Here is a 16780-nt window from a genome sequence, read left to right as displayed (position 1 = left end):
TAATAGAATTTTCTCCGCTCCACCCACACAAATGCTAAGCTATGCCGCAGTTTCGAGAATACTTGAGTGGTAACATATTACTCTGGATTCCGAGAAACAAACTGGAATATGCCAAAGACAATTCTATCGTACTTGAAAAAGGAAAACCAGAGCAACAGAGGTAGATGCAGGAAACTACCGCTCCATAGGACTGGATTTCATGAACCACTGAACCAAAGCCTCTACTCTAGTTTATTCCCTGCTAATTTGCATCACTCCTGTTCTGTGATTCAGACTTCACCTTGCTATTGTTTGGCAACATATTTCCTAAGTTTTTAATGCAAATTGCAGTGGTTTTTAATGAGCAAAGCTCTTGCTTTGACCAGGGATTCTCAGATAGTCTCAGATACAGGGCATTTCGCATAGTCCAACCTTGATGTTATGAGTGCTTAGACAACAAATTTGCTGGCAGAGAATGAGAGTAAGAGCAAAATCTTCTGTAGAATCTTCTGTAGAATGTGCAGCAGACCAAAGCAGGCACCTATCACAAAATTTGTGGTTGAAAAGATATATGGCTGTCAAGTTTGACACCAAGATTATTGACTACTCTCCCCTGGGGGCCTGAAAAGAAGAAGTGCCATCAGGTCAGAAAGTCTGCCATGCTGTCGTCTATTGAATTTCGGTTTTATCTGTGTTGTGCTTTAGTTGATTGATGGTCATCCAGTGAAATACATAGATTTACCTGGCTTCTCACAGCTGTGTGCCGTTCGTGTACGGGATCACTTCTACCTCCAAGGCCCTCGCCAGCTGGGCTAGTGGCGTGAGGTAAACGTTGAACAGTGTGGAGCTCAAGGAAGAGCCCTGAGGCACCCACACTGTAAGTTCCAGGAACATTGAAGAAAAAGGAGGGACGCATATGTCTTGTCCTCTGCCAAGTAAAAGGATGCACACCAGTTGAAGGCCTAGCCTTCTACTCCAATAGACGGGAGATGCGCAATAAGCCTGGCGTGGGGGACAGTGTAAAAGGCTGCTGACAGATCTAGCATAATCAGCATGGTTGGGTGACATGCAACTCTCTGGTTTCCTATGACAGTGCACCACTCTATTCCACGCAACTCTCTACTACTCTTGTACTGATTACACATTATTATAGCTGCATGCCACCGCTCATTGTTCCATTTCTGAACTGAGAAATTTGTGGTACTAAACACAATTCACTCTGGGTTTGACAATGCTTCATTCTAGTTATGAGTAAAATCCCCCCACTCTCTAACCCCAAATTCCAAAGCACTTTGTTTCTGTTGACCATGCACTGCTCTTTCTTTCCAGGATTATTAACTGTTCTGGTTTGTACTCAGGTTTCTCAAGATCACTCATGGTTTAGAGAAGAAACATGAAATGCTATAGTTTCATGGGACAGTGTTTCACTTATAATGTGTCTACTCGTTGATATGGCTTTGCATCACTTCAATCTTAATAAGGCGCTTCTATGATTTGATGTGAGTGCCCATCACTTTAGTTCAGTGTGACTGTGGTCTTTATACCATTATGTGACAGCTCATCTTTCAGGTTTTGAGTGAACATATATCGCTCTTATATTATTCAATTCAGTACTAACCTGCAGTCTTTCCCACCAAGTCTGACGAATGATGTCTCGGCGTTCAGGGACCAGTTTATACTGGATAACCTCTTCGAGTTCAGACAACATCTGACAGGACACCATTGCCTAAAAGGGACAAGACCCACGTATAATTTGTTATGGCAACATACAGGAAACACAGGGTACAAGACACTTGAGAGTGAAATAAATAACAATGGCCACCATATATGCATCCAGAAAACAGACATGCAATGCAGACAGAAGAGAATATGAAATAGCATACAGGACAGACATTGATACATCGCGAGAAGAAAGGAAAGATAAATGAAGACACACCAGAATGAAAATGCGGATAAAGGCAACGGGAAAGGGAGAAGGTACAAAGGAAACAGGGACCTCATAAGAAGGGGCAGCAAGAGAAGAGTAAAATTATGAAAACTGGGTACTGGTAGTCGCAAATTAACAGACCAAAGAATGAGGAACAGAAGAAAAGGGTTGAGTTAACAGAACAGGATCCGGGGCTGGTATCATACAAATGTGTGACCTGTCTATTATTGTGGTGAGTCAGTCACATATTTAATTCTTACATTTATTATCAGGACATTCTTTCCGCTGCTCATACTAAATATAATGATCTTCATATCCCTCTATGTCAAGGGGACTAGAAAATCATATTTTCAGTCCAGTCCAGTGTAAGAAAGAGCTTGCCAGGCCTGACAAGACAATGTCAGGGGGAGACTACCAGTTTAATGCCATATAGCACTGGGGTTTAGTGAAAAGACGGTACAATGCACAAACTCTTCAATAAGATAAAAAGATGGAGAAAGAATGGAGCTGTTTTACAATTTTTGGCACTTGGAGAACCCTTTGGAATACTTAGATGCAATGATGTCCAGCTTCATACCACCAGGGAGCTAACAACTCTGATCAGCTACAGACCCTGTCTAGTCTGTTTTTTGTCTCAGAGCCATATCTAATCCCTTTGTTTATGCAATGAAAAAGTGATGGGAGTACTGAAAAGAACCTGCAAACAACAGACAGGAATTACCATAAGGTAAAAAAAAAAACACTGAAGGAGAACACAAAAGAAATAAACGGAAGAGAAGGAACAACAGTGAGAAGTGGTGAAAAATAATAGATACTGGAATGAGGAACTTCAAATGGGGTCCCAAAACAGTTAAAAGACAGAGCTAAGATGCAGTAAGTCCTATACTCACTCCGTATGCTCGACTGTAGCTCTCCCCGGCCATGGCGGTCAGTTCTGCATCAAGAAGGTCTCTGGCTTTATCAATGCACTATAATGTAAAATAGGAATTTACAGAGTGTTCCTGAAGGAGAGCATTTATTGTAGAAAGAGTGGGGCAAAGGGGTCCTTCCAATACCTCCAAGGGGAATATTATGATCACTGCAGAAGGCATGCAAGAGTCACTGCTTTAAATACAGCCTTTAAATTCTCCACTGGAGTGCACAGGTTTCAAAAGACCGCATTGGGGATCATAGTGCTCAAACCACCAAGTGATGCACTGGGTTGATATCCGCTGAGATATGCCTGGTAGTCCCCACTGCGATGCACTGGTGTCCATCACACTATGAGGAGCACTTCTGTATTGATTCTCCCCATGTGAACGTCATCTGTACTCTCAAACTTGTGCTGTGCTCTCAGTGGGTCTTTTCTCTGCCTCTTTCGGCTTGTCACTCTTCTCATCTCCACCCACTATGCCTTTTAACTCTGTAGCAATACGAGCTAGTTTGCCAGTGCATTCAGTCGCTGTTACTATTCTTGCATGTATTGCTTTTTCATTCTTCACTCTTCCACTACAATTTCTTTCACACATCTTTTTACCCACTGCTTTAACTGAACTGTCAGATTTTGAGTAAATTCACAAACAGAACGGCTCAAGCCCGCTTTCTAACAAACCATTAACCAATACCAAATTGTGAGAATCTACATACCGCACCGTCATATGTATCCTTCTTCCTGGCTCTATATCACTCATGCAACACGAATACTGTACAACCTCAACTGGCTATCCCATCACTCCCATTAAACAGTAATTCTCAGTCTCGCCATTCGCTCTAACATATTAATGCTCTCTACACACTCTAGAATTCCTTCAAATCTTCAGAAAAATAAAGAACTTCAGTTTATCTTTGGAGTTGGCCTTTCTTGCCACTACGCAGTGAAATTAGCAAGGTTCTTGTCTGAGTACCCGGAGAAGCAATTTTTTGACCAGCAAGCACAATTCTTGATGTCAGAAAGTAGTTGTTTTTAATCTTTACCTGCTGTGCCAATGAGAAGAGATCCTGGTGCAGTGCCAGGACTGCTCTGTAGAAGGCCCCATCATGGGTGTCACGGGGGATCATACATGTATATTCCTCCATACTGTCCCACTGACCTGACGGGGGAGTAAAGCAACACACGCATTGAGACACAAACTATGGCAACTCCACTTACATTTACCATCCCTTTGCTCAGTATTTACTTCCTTCTCCTATGTACTTCACACACCCTTAACTCCTATCCACAATCATCACTACCCCTGCATATGTGCTCCTGACAGATATACAAATGTACTTATTCTGTGTTCCTATACACACACACACACACACACACACACACACACACACACACACACACACACACACACTCATATATATGCATATTCTGGTGCGCACGCACACATATGGTGTTAAAATTGATGGGGGACCAATGCTGGGCACATAGCAAAACCTTAACAAATTGGAAATTCACAAGATATGATACTCCTTACACTTAATCTCTTACCACTGTCGTACTAATTTAAGCTCAGAGCTGCCATTGTTATATACTCCAAATTGTAAACAGAGGGGTGAGTAAAGTGTGAGCTGCTCAGTACCTTTGTGTTGCACTATGTGCTACAAGCATCAGTGGAGCGGGACCCCACCCTTCAGCAAGGTGGGATGAGAGGGGAACACACTAACGCTGCCCTTCGGCAAGGTGTGGGTAGAGTGAAAACTACACACCTTGCCCTTTAGCAATATGGGACCAAGTAATTACTCCAAGGCCTTAGTCAAGGCACTGTGTCCAGAAAATATCTTCCACTCTTAGTCTACACAAGGAGGAGCATGGCCCAGCACACCTAGCAGGTAAACCAGGCTTTTGCTTTGTGTTCGTAACCTCTCCCACTCTTGGGCAAGGGGGAGATCGTGGTAGAAAACATCTCCCCTGCACTGAAGCAATTTTGTGGGTTTGAAGGCGCACCAACCCATTTCAAGCCCTAAGACAAGGCCAGAAAGTGAAGATGGCACCGGGGCTGCTTTTAGCTGCCCCAAAAAACCTATGCCCTTGAGTGAGGTTGGCACTCAGTGAGAGAGAAAGCTGTACATTCACAGCCCTCAAGAAGAATAAAAAAACTCAGCCCTTGGGCTAGACTGGCAGTGACTAAGAGCAGGGAGGGTGAATTATTTTAAATCCGAGCGTGACAGGCTGTTAGGAACATGCAACCCGCCGGTTCTAGCTATGCCAGAAGGGTAAGGGGAAAGGCCTTTTTTGATCTCTTCCTGACTGAATGGTAGGAAGGTAGATGTAGACTCTTCCACTTATGCTTACTGCAGCACAAGCTTCACTACTATGCTGCTTTACATGTTGTCTTCTGTTTTGTCTGTTGGAGGGAGAGAAGCAAGAACCTTACTGTGCACTGGCATACTGGGGCATGTGTACTTTTTAAATGTCTGTTTGTTTTGTTGAAAACTTTATTTTTGAAATTTTTTATGGTACATGTTATGCATACATCAGTCATGCATCAAAAAAAGAATTCCATACATATTCCTTCTATACAATAATAAGGAGCATCAAAAGGAAAATACATAGCAATCATGTTGAAGAGGCATCGTAACAAGCAATAACGCCAGGTAAGCAATAGTTGCAACGCAGGTGTGCAACGAGACCTGGCATTGCACCCATGAGGGGCGATAATGAAAGTCCAGCACATGTAACGTACAGTGAGTAATCAATCACAGCAACGCAGAAGAATGAACAGTCTCTAACATCCCCAAATCTGCCTTCAACATCACAGGAGTTCGCATCACAATAGTGCAAGAGTATAATATATAATCACAGGATTCAGTAGTAGTGAGAGTCTCTGAATAAAACCACCATCCTTCTACTTAAGCGTCTGAAATGAGGGGAGGCGGCCCCCAGGGGTATCCATCTCCACATCCTCTCCACCCGCTCGCTCCTCAACCGTCAGCAAATATCCTTGTAAGGGGCCCCATATATCCTTCGGCCTAGACGACAATGGCAACAATTCTGCATATACAGCTGCTTGCTCTTGGCAGTATATGAGATCGCGCAGCCAATCTTTGAATTTCGGAGCTCTCCCCCTCCCCCATCTGCAAGCAACCCTACGTTTCGCCATCAGCAATGCAAGGTTCATAAATTTCCTCGCCTTTTTCGGAATATGCATCGTATAACCCAGCAGCATCAGCAAGGGATTAACATCTACAGTGGTGCCAATCATACTTTCAAGCGCTGCGTGAACCTGTGATCAATACTCATTCCCTTCCGGGCATTCCCATGCCAAAGGCAAGAGCCCCGCCCCAGGTCTCCGACACCTCTCACATCTGTCATTGTCTGATAGTTGAAAGCGATATTTTCTGGCAGGGGTATAGTATAGATGCTGCAGAAACTTATAATGGATAAACTTGAATCTGCAGCTAGCCGATATGTTTTCCGTGATGGTGCAACAATATTTCCACTGCTCATCCGTCATTTCCTGCCCGAGGTCATCCGACCACTTAGCACGAGCAGAACTATTAACACCCTCCCTACAGTCTCTGATAATTGTGTACAATTTGGACACTAGATGTTTCCCATCTGGGGACTCAAGGAGGAGGTGCAGGGGTGCAAATGCCTCCGGTTCTGATGGGAAGTCTGAAAGTACCATCTGCATCTCCTGTCGGAGACGGATGTATAGGAAAAGGTCCAGAGGTGTGGGATTAAGTTCGTGAAAGAAAAGCTCCCTAGTTCGGAACTGGCCGTCAGCGAAGAGGTCGCCCCAGAAAGCTATCCGTAACTTTCTACATAGTGCCTGAAAGCCTGTCTCTTGCAGTATGAGTAGCTGGGGTGATATATAATTGGCAATCGTGGCGAGTACAGAAATTGCACCTCCAGGATGTGTGCTATACGTTTCCAAGCATCCACTGTGCTGGTGACGGTCGTGAATGGAGTCTCCACAGCTTCGAACGGGCCATGGATCACCCCCGAGTGGGAGCGGACGTGCCACCCAATCCTCCACCGCCAATTGGGGCATAAATGGCGTAGGTGCCATCCAGTGATACGCGTAGTGAGCTTGTGCACTTAGATAATAAATCTCGAAGTCAGGTATATCAAAGCCGCCCTTACAATACGGTTGTGTGAGAACCTCCCACCTTAGGCGCAGTTGTCTGCCGCCGCACACCAAATGGATCGGCGCAGATCGCAGGGTCTTAAAGAAGTGGGCTCCAGGGTAATATGGTATATTTGGGAATAAATATAAAAACTAAGGCAGAATTACCATTTTCACTAGTGACGCCCTGCCCGCCAGTGACAGGGGTAATGAGATCCAGCGGGTGACTCTGGCCTCTAATTGCGCAATCGCCGTTCCATAGTTTAAGCGTATCGTCTCTTCTCGGTCTCTCGACACTTGTATTCCTAGGTACCGTAGATCATCACTACACCACTCTAATGGAAAAGCCAATGGGAATTTGGCCACCGCATTTGTTAGGGGGAAGAATTGTGATTTTCCCCAGTTAATATTAATCCCTGTTAGTTGCCCGAACACCAGGAACTCTCTAAGGAGAGAATTGAGATTATGTTCAGGGTTCCTCACATACAATGTTATATCGTCCGCATAGAGCGATATCAGCAGTTGTCGCTGATAGCAACGGAATGCTTTATCATTGTGGATCTGACGCAGTCTAGCCGCTAGTGGCTCAATCGTGAACAGTAATGGCGAGAGGGGACACCCCTGGCACGTCCCTCTCGTGAGTTCTTTTGCCGATGACATCTGGCCGTTGATCATTACCATAGCTGTCGGCTTATAATACAGCAGTTTAATCCATGCCACAAATAGGGGAGGAAAACCCATGCGCATTAGTACTTTAAACAGGTATCCCCACTCCACAGAGTCAAAAGCCTTTGTGGCATCTAAGAAGACCGCTGAAATCGGCAAGTCTGGGGCTATGGTCTGTATCAGGGAGAACATGGTGCACAGATTATGTGTGGTAGCCCGGCCCGGGACAAATCCCGATTGGTCTGGAAGCACTATGGTAGTCATTAACAGTGTCAATCTGGCAGCCAGTACCTTCGCGAGGATCTTAGTATCACAATTGATAAGAGGCAATGGCCTATATGAGTCCTGGCCGGTGAGGGACTTCCCAGGCTTCAATAGCGAGGGAATTAGCGCTTCTCTCATCGATGAGGGCAAGATCCCCACCTCCATAATTTCCTCAAACAGTTCTCGAAGCACTGGCGCCATGTTATCTACATAGCATTTGTAAAATTCGGCAGTTATGCCATCTAGGCCTGGCGCTTTCCCATTTTGCAGAGACATTATCGCTTCACGGATCTCATCCTCCTCTAATGGTGCACCAAGGAACTTTCTATGAACGTCGCCTAGCCAGCACAGAGCCACATCTCCTAAAAATCTTCAAAGTCAACCTCCCCTGCCCACGTAGAGATCTTCGTAGTGCGCCTGAAACACTGCTAGTATCCCTTCCGTATCGTGCGTCAGTTTCCCCTTCTGTGTTTTTATCTTCAATACAGTGTTGGTGAATCTAGGGCTTCTAGTAACCTCCGCAAGTGCCTTCCCCGGGCGCTCTCCTCCTCCGTACCTTCGTGCCACCCACTGTTTCCCCATCTAAATTTAGCTTCCCTATCAGCTTCTTCTTCATATCTGGACAATTTTTCTCTAAACTCCCCTTGCAGAGCTCCTCCTCCCTCCCCCACTATTCGGACCTCTAGCTCCTTCAGTTCTCGCTCTAAAGCCATCAATGTGCATTGGATATCCCACAGAACTCCAAAACTCTTAGAGATACAGTAATCCTGTATGGTGACCTTGAATGCCTTATCAACAAACAATAACTGTGGGTCTACATGAAACTAAGGTCTCTGTGTATAAAAAAGTGTCAACCATATTATATAGTACAAAAGGGACTAATCATATTGTGATACATGTACCCATCAGTTACGCACTCTGAACCGCCCTGTAGTCATCATTTGGGCGATTTCACAAAGTGGTATGTCCACATTGTACATACCACTAGTCAACACACAGTGGTAACCGGAAGCAGTGCTCAAAACAATATGTGTGAGTGAAAGTGTAAGGATAAAAATGGATAGTGGAAACACAAGCAATTTTAATGAAAAGGCAACCACTTCCAAGATTAAAAACCAAATAGGTGCAAAGTAACAGTAGTTTGTAACAAATCTCTACTGCATGTTATTGAAGGTCGACATGTTTCTGCAGTGAATAGACCCAACTGGGGTCTCCTGCTTCCTCAGGACCAGAAATCTACTTTGCGACTGCTTCTAAAGTGAGTGAGTGCAAAAAAAGGAAAATAAATTAGATATCACCTGAATAAGTCCTCTCACTGTTCTGTTAGAGTGCTGCACAGGTGTTGATGACACATATAAAGAAAAACAGAGATGATAGGATAACATATTATTAATAAAGTTATCTCTCCTTAGTTTCAAATAAAGTCTAATAACTTGTGAGTTTGTACTGTATACAAAACATATTACCCAACCATTTATTAATTGGATACTCCTCTCACTCACCTGAAGAATGAGGGACCAGCACCACTCCTCACCTGGCTACAGTTCAGGAATTGGGGGCACCGCTCTAATTGAAATCATAAAAACGAAAGTGAGAAAAACCCCACTAGTCAGCTGCTGTTCCAGATCTGAACAGCATCATCATTAAGTTTGTAAAATTGTGATGATATCAATCATATAGAGGGTAATGTCTATACCGGTCAAAGCCCCATGTTGTGCTACAATGTCATATCCCACTCGATATCCTCACACGGCTTCTTAATGAGGTTATACAATTGTGAGCCCTTGATCCCCTGTAGTTGGTAAAAGGGGATGTGTACTCTGTCTACCCCGGCTTGTAACGGGCGCATGGGTAGGGAGGCTGTTACAATGAGGACTCACTGAGATTATTAAATTGTAAGCACTTGATCCCCTGTGGTTGGTGAGAGGGGATTAGTACTCTGTCTAACCCGGCTTGTAGCGGGCGTACGGGTAGGGAGGCTTTGCTATGGCGCTCGCCGCGGGAGTGCCAAAACCCGATTAACGTCCCGCCCCCAGCTAAGCGAGTCCCCAGTACCTCATGCAGCAAGTGTACGTACCTGTCCGTCGGTGCTCCGATCAGGCATCTGCGCTGTTCGGGGAGGCACCGAGGGACGTCCATTTCCGCATTTTATTTCGCCAGGACTGTCGTGATTACACGTCATTGCGCGACATGTTGCTCCATTGGTCCTGGCCCATGGAGTCATCATACTGCGCCCAAAGGGACATTCAAACAAACCTTGGAAGTCAAAAGGGACCAAGTTTTTATATTGCTGGGTTTTTGGGTTTAGGGAGGGTAAGTTCTAGTAATGAACCACGTATTCCACCTCACATCACCGACATTAATAAACATCTATTTAGATTGGAGCAGAAATGGGTGTATCGCTTGAACACTGACAAAAATGGCCTAAACGAAGACATTCCGTGGACAGCAATATAAAAACTTGGTCCCTTTTGACCTCCAAGGTTTGTTTTTCTCAAACGGTTGTGTGTCAGCGACCTAATTGTCAGGCTTCATGGAGGTCATATAGGCCTCAACCATATGTGCCAGATATGATGATGCAAAGCTTGTCACAACTCAACAGGCTGAGGAAGGTCATAGACACACTTTGATGGGCATGAATAGACTATCTCAGAAGCTTGTCATGAAAGCGCTAACATGCTATGATGAATTATTCTGACTCTGTGGGATGACCGCATTAGTAACATAGGAACACTACATTTCACAAGTAGTATGCCTACATCATCTTTAATAAACAGCATACTGTGCATATTTCTGGCAGGAGACGAACATTTGGCTCCCCTTGTCGTTTCCTCTATCATCTGTATCCTTCGTGCCTTTGTCTCGCCTAGTAAATACCGATGTGCTGGAGACAGGATACTTGTGTATATTTAAATCAACTATCGCACTAGGCACTAGAACTACTTCAGTTTCAACGACCGATTGTGTCCTTGTGTACAATATGAGGTCCCCCCTTTTTTCTTAAAAAAGATCGCAATATTCTTAAAAAAGATCGCAATATGGTTGATTGTCAGATCGTAATACAGCTGATTATCAAGCCATTAGACACATATGATTACTGGATCTGTATCCAATAGATCGCGTCTGGCAATAGCGTTCTACAAACTACAACTCCCATGTCCCTTTGGGCGCAGTATGATGACTCCATGGGCCAGGACCAATGGAGCAACACGTCGCGCAATGACGTGTAATCACGACAGTCCTGGCGAAATAAAATACGGAAATGGACGTCCCTCGGTGCCTCCCCGAACAGCGCAGATGCCTGATCGGAGCACCGACGGACAGGTACGTACACTTGCTGCAAGAGGTACTGGGGACTCGCTTAGCTGTGGGCGGGACGTTAATCGGGTTTTTGGCACTCCCGCGGCGAGCGCCATAGCAAAGCCTCCCTACCCGTACGCCCGCTACAAGCTGGGTTAGACAGAGTACTAATCCCCTCTCACCAACCACAGGGGATCAAGGGCTTACAATTTAATAATCTCAGTGAGTCCTGTGCATCACTCCAACAGAACAGTGACAGGACTTATTCAGGTGATATCCAATTTATTTTCCTTTTTTTGCACTCACTCACTTTAGAAGCAGTCGCAAAGTAGATTTCTGGTCCTGAGGAAGCAGGAGACCCCGGTTGGGTCTATTCACTGCAGAAACATGTTGACCTTCAATAACATGCAGTAGATATTTGTTACAAACTACTGTTACTTTGCACCTATTTGGTTTTTAATCTTGGAAGTGGTTGCCTTTTCATTAAAATTACTTGTGTTTCCACTATCCATTTTTATCCTTACACTTTCACTCACACATATTGTTTTGAGCACTGCTTCCGGTTACCACTGTGTGTTGACTAGTGGTATGTACAATGTGGACATACCACTTTGTGAAATCGCCCAAATGATGACTACAGGGCGGTTCAGAGTGCGTAACTGATGGGTACATGTATCACAATATGATTAGTCCCTTTTGTACTATATAATATGGTTGACACTTTTTTATACACAGAGATCTTAGTTTCATGTAGACCCACAGTTATTGTTTGTTGATATAGTATGCTGTAAGGGGTTATAACTGTGCATTTGGTCTTTATATATTCCCTCGGACCCTACTCCCCCGTGTTTGTTATTGATCTTGAATGCCTCCCAGATAACTTCGATGCTATCCACCGAGCCCTTATTTCTCGAGAAAAACTCCTTGACCTCCTCTCCCAGTTCCGTACGGAAGACCAAATCTAGTAACGCCTTCGGTTGAAACCGCCATATTGGTCTCGGCCTATTAAGGCCAGGCATCCGCATCATAATCCGTACCGGTCAGTGATCAGAAGAGGTACGGGCTAAATGTGTAGCCTGCACCACTCCCGCCATCAATCCTCTAGAAAGCAGACAGTAGTCCAACCGTGCCCACGACCCAGTGTATGACGTAAAGTGCGTCCCTTCCCTATCCTGCAGATGCAGCATCCTCCAAGTGTCTACCAGGTCACCATCTGAGAGTAATTCCACTATCACCTCACAGGATCTATCATGATAATGCGCAGCTCCCTCCATCCTATCCTTTTGGGGAACCAAGCTTATATTGAAGTCACCCCCCCATAATGCATGCTGTGATCCTATGTTAACTATTTTGCCCCACAACAGGGTGAAATATTCTGGGGTGTCCACATTGGGTGTGTAGCAATTTACCAGCGTAATCGTGTCTCTGCCCAGCCTTCCCCATGCAATGACATATCGTCCCTGTGGATCAGTTATTGACCCCGCTAGTGCAAACGGAACGCCTTTATGTATCAATATGGCTGTCCCTCTAGCATAGGAGGAGTAGGAAGAGAATATTCCCACCGAGCTGCAAAGCTGTAATGTGTCTGCAGGCGAAGGTGTGTTTCCTGTAGTAATGCTATATGGATCTGTGTTCAATTGAGATATTCTACCACCTTCCTACATTTGCGAGCGTCATTAAGCCCCCTCACATTCCAAGACAGGATATGTAAATCAGAATTTGTGTCTTGTCCAGCCATGCCATATCTCCTCATCGCCAGTGCCTCGATGCCTCCACAAATAGCATATAATACCAAAATCCCATCCATGCTCCATCGCTACTACAGCATCCTCATTCATCCACATTCCACTCAACATATTGAACAAAAAGAGCATGTCCTGAAACTCAACATAACACATATATATTGCAAAACATTTCAACAGTCCGTCTCCCTTCCAGCCCCCGCCTCCTCCCCTGCCCCCCATCCCACCCCCCAATCCACAACTCGATACTCCACATCCGCACTCCTCCCTCCAGAGATCCACATTGATCCACCACGCCGCATCAGCCACCCACACTCACGCGACAAAACCAAAGACATTTTCCGCTTTACAGTTTGAACATTCCAACTCCTCTCCCTACCCTCCCCCTCCCACTGAAGCAACCCAATCTTGCCAGCATCCAATCCCCTCCCCCAACCCCCATCCCACAACTGTTTCAGACACATCTCTTCTCCCATCCCCAACAATGTGTCAATTCTACATGTAGGAGTACTCCCTCGGGGGTCAAACCTAGAGAGATACGCAGTCCTTCTGCTCCATTGGTCCCCCTCCAGCATCGTACCTGTCCGCACAGGAGGGGTTGGAGACAAAATCTGGAACACATATACCTGAGTATCTACTGAGTCAATACAGGATACTTCACCATGCTCTTATCCTTTATTCGCCAACACACCGTAATCCTTCAAGCAGCGCTGTTCGGCATCCCTTTGAAAGTCTAGGGGGTAGTCATCCATGTTATCATTATCTTCATTCCGAGCATCTCGTTGAGATGACCTCTGCCCTCTTCCGTTTCGAGCCGTACGTTTCACTGACCTGAGAAAGTCGTCCATCTGTTGCGGATTTGTAAAAAAACCTCTGCTTCCCCATATGAGTTACTCTGTGTCTCGCAGGGTATAAGAGAGCATAATCTATTTGCGCCTGTCATAATTTCTTCTTAACAACCACAAATTTGCGCCGTTCCTCCTGTACAATGGGAGTGAAGTCCGGGTATAATGAAAAAGCGACCCCATCATATGTCAAAGTTTGCTTCTGTCTTGCTGTCCCGACAGCCACATCGCGATCCCGGTAATTCAACAACCGGGCGATTATGGGGCATGGGGGGTTACCTGGCGTCGGTCGTGGTCCGAGGGACCTGTGTGCTCGCTACAGTATAAATTGGGATGAGAACGCCTCCTTGTCAATCGCGCCCACTAGCATCTTCTCCACGTAGTCCTCCATTCTGCCAGTGTTGGTCGATTCCGGCACACCTATGACGCCTATGTTATTGCGCCTGCTGCGGGCCCCCAAATCTCCATTCTTTGACGTCACTGCCCTTAGTAGTTTGTCCATTCGTGCCAATTGCACTGTGTGAGTGGTGGTAACGTCGTTCCCATCAGATATTCTACGCTCCGCCTCTTTCAGGCGTTCCTCATGCCAGTCGAGCCCTTGGGCTATTGCATCCATTCTTGAGGACATTCTGTCGACCTTGTCCACCACTGTGGCAAAGCTGTGTCGTATTTTTGCAATATCTCACTAATGTCCGAGACCTGCGACGTGGTAGCCCCATTGGTCGACGTCTGGGCCGCCGAATCCTGTTCATCTTGAGGGGGTTTGTTTCCTTTCTTCGCCCCATTGAAAGTCAGTTTGGGCTGCCTAGTGTCCGGCTTCTCCATAGTTCTCACCACACTTTATCCCGAATGTGCACCTCACTAGCTTCCCAACTCTTGTGTACTGTGCCTGAGACCGCAGCCCGTGTAAACTTCTATGCGGATGGTTTGTACATTAGCGCTATTCTCCCATTCAGCAATAGTTCTCGTGGATTCAGGGTCACAAGTAGTCCTGCTCCTTAGCACTTCAAAGGGCCTCTGCGTGCACAATCCCTGCCAGAACTCCCGCCGTTGCCAGTGTCGTGTCCCATAGATCAGGCACCCAGGAGCCCACTGCGCTTCTGGCGACCCATTGTGCCCTTTTCTGCGAGCCGTTCCCCTCAATTATGGCATCCACTCAATGTTTTTCCATCCGTACAGTTGCACAGTCAATAAATCAGGACATGGATTTCTCGGGGAAACAGGCCCACTGTTGGGAAGGGTAGTACCCAATCATTCCAGTACGCCAGTACCTCCACTCACCGCTCGTGCCCAGGCTAGGCCAGGCCAGGCGTTCCCAGCCTCCTTCAACTGCCACAGCGCTTGCAGGTGAGACTTCTTCCCCAGCGAAATACTACTCCCTCGAATGCACCTCCTCCAGCTCCAGTCCCATCCTGCACTTGGCCCTTCCGCTCTTTCATGCAGCACCACGCGTTGCAGGCCTCTTCCGATGGTGCATCGGGCCCTCCACAGTCGTGATGTCGGGGCTGCAGTCAATGCGGGCACAGCGTGTGGCGCCACCCAGCTGTCTATGGAGCGCTCCCGCACCTACACCCGATCCTCTATCAGGCGCCCCACTGCGACAAGAAGGGGTCTCGTGAGAGGGGGGAGGGGTGGGTGGGGGAGGAGGAAATCAGCCGCCTTTCCCCCCGGTGATGCGCGCGGGGGTAACCTACTTGCCGTGCTCCAGCTTATCATGCCCCACGGCGTCTACGCGTCTTTCTTCACCACGCAACCCCAAGCAGCTCACCAGCTGTGTTTCCCCTCTCGCCGGGCAGTTTTGTAGTCCACTCTCACCATCTGCGATCGGCTCCTGCTGGGGGGTCTAGTCCCGGTGCAGCCGCAGCAGGCCTCCGCACCTCGTTTTTAGCACACGGCCTGCTCCCCTCGTGCGCAGCCCCGGTCTTTCCTGCTTCCCCACGCCGCTCCGCAGACCGCTCCTGTGTCCGCTCACGACCCGGCTCCACCTTCCTCCAGCCGTATCTCCAGCGTCCCAGCAGCTATCCGCCTGTAACTTGCTCCAATTGTCGGGGAACCTCAGTACTCTCGATTACTCCCGTGAATGGCGATATATTACAAAATTAACTCAGGATAAATGTCGGATTGGTGTTCCAGAGCGCAGGAGCCTCACATCAGTGCGGCCATTCTGCGTGCACGCCCTCTAGCGCCCCCAAATGTCTGTTATTATTTGTGATGAATTCTCTGCTTTATATGTGGGGGCTGTGGCCTATACAGAAATATACAGCAATTTTGTCTTGTATCTCTAAATGAACTGGACGAATGACTGAAAGACTGCTGTGCTACTAACCTTCATCCAGCGGTTTCAGACTTCTCCTTAACTAAAGTTTGCTAGGAATAGACCATCTTAAATTCAAAAGTGCTAGATTTGAAATGAGTGATGACCTGACCTCCAAGACTGGAATGTTACTGAACATAATATTCCTATAACATCAGTCAACTCTTATGATTACACAAAATTAATGCCAAATTCAACCCTGCTGTACCAATAGGCACATTGCTAAAAAAACATGGTTTATGCAGTTATTTTAAGTTTACTGGGCATAACCTTTGAACCACTTTTCCAATCTACACCAAATATGGAATGCTCAAGGCTTGAACTTTGAATAAAAAGTGGGCAAAAGTGTAATTTCCTATTGTGTGAGGCATCAACCTTAGCTACAAATGTGTGACATCATCTATGTTTTATACACAAACACAAATATATATTTATATGTATATTAATATATACATACACTCACCACTTCACTTGTTTTTACTATTTATATGTACCATTAACTTCCTGCAAACACCCACAGCACAATTACCATTCATCTTCCCCTGTACATTCATCCCACACCTCACTCAAAATATTTACCATTCATCCGCTTTTCCTAGTTTACCACTCACCTTCATTAATTGACATCTACCAATTCAATTACTGATTATGTTTCCCATGTTATTCCATTGCCCTTTTGCGTGTTGCCCTATTTTTCTTCCATA

At 46.0% G+C, this 16780-nt stretch overlaps 1 protein-coding gene across 2 annotated transcripts in view; it reads right to left on the bottom strand.

Moving 5' to 3' along the window:
* Positions 1–16780, bottom strand: part of MTOR (mechanistic target of rapamycin kinase) — a 938810-nt gene that overhangs the window by 285403 nt on the left and 636627 nt on the right. For both annotated transcript variants that reach the window (XM_086921314.1, XM_086921315.1), the window contains 3 exons: positions 3860–3975; positions 2797–2874; positions 1598–1705 (listed from right to left, as the gene is read on the bottom strand). In XM_086921314.1, the coding sequence (XP_086777440.1) occupies positions 1598–1705; positions 2797–2874; positions 3860–3975 (302 nt within the window). The remainder of the gene's footprint in view (positions 1–1597; positions 1706–2796; positions 2875–3859; positions 3976–16780) is intronic.

The sequence above is a fragment of the Lissotriton vulgaris genome, chromosome 5 (assembly GCF_964263255.1).
Source record: "Lissotriton vulgaris chromosome 5, aLisVul1.2, whole genome shotgun sequence".
NCBI lineage: Eukaryota > Metazoa > Chordata > Amphibia > Caudata > Salamandridae > Lissotriton > Lissotriton vulgaris.
This window is presented reverse-complemented; position numbering and strand designations above follow the sequence as displayed.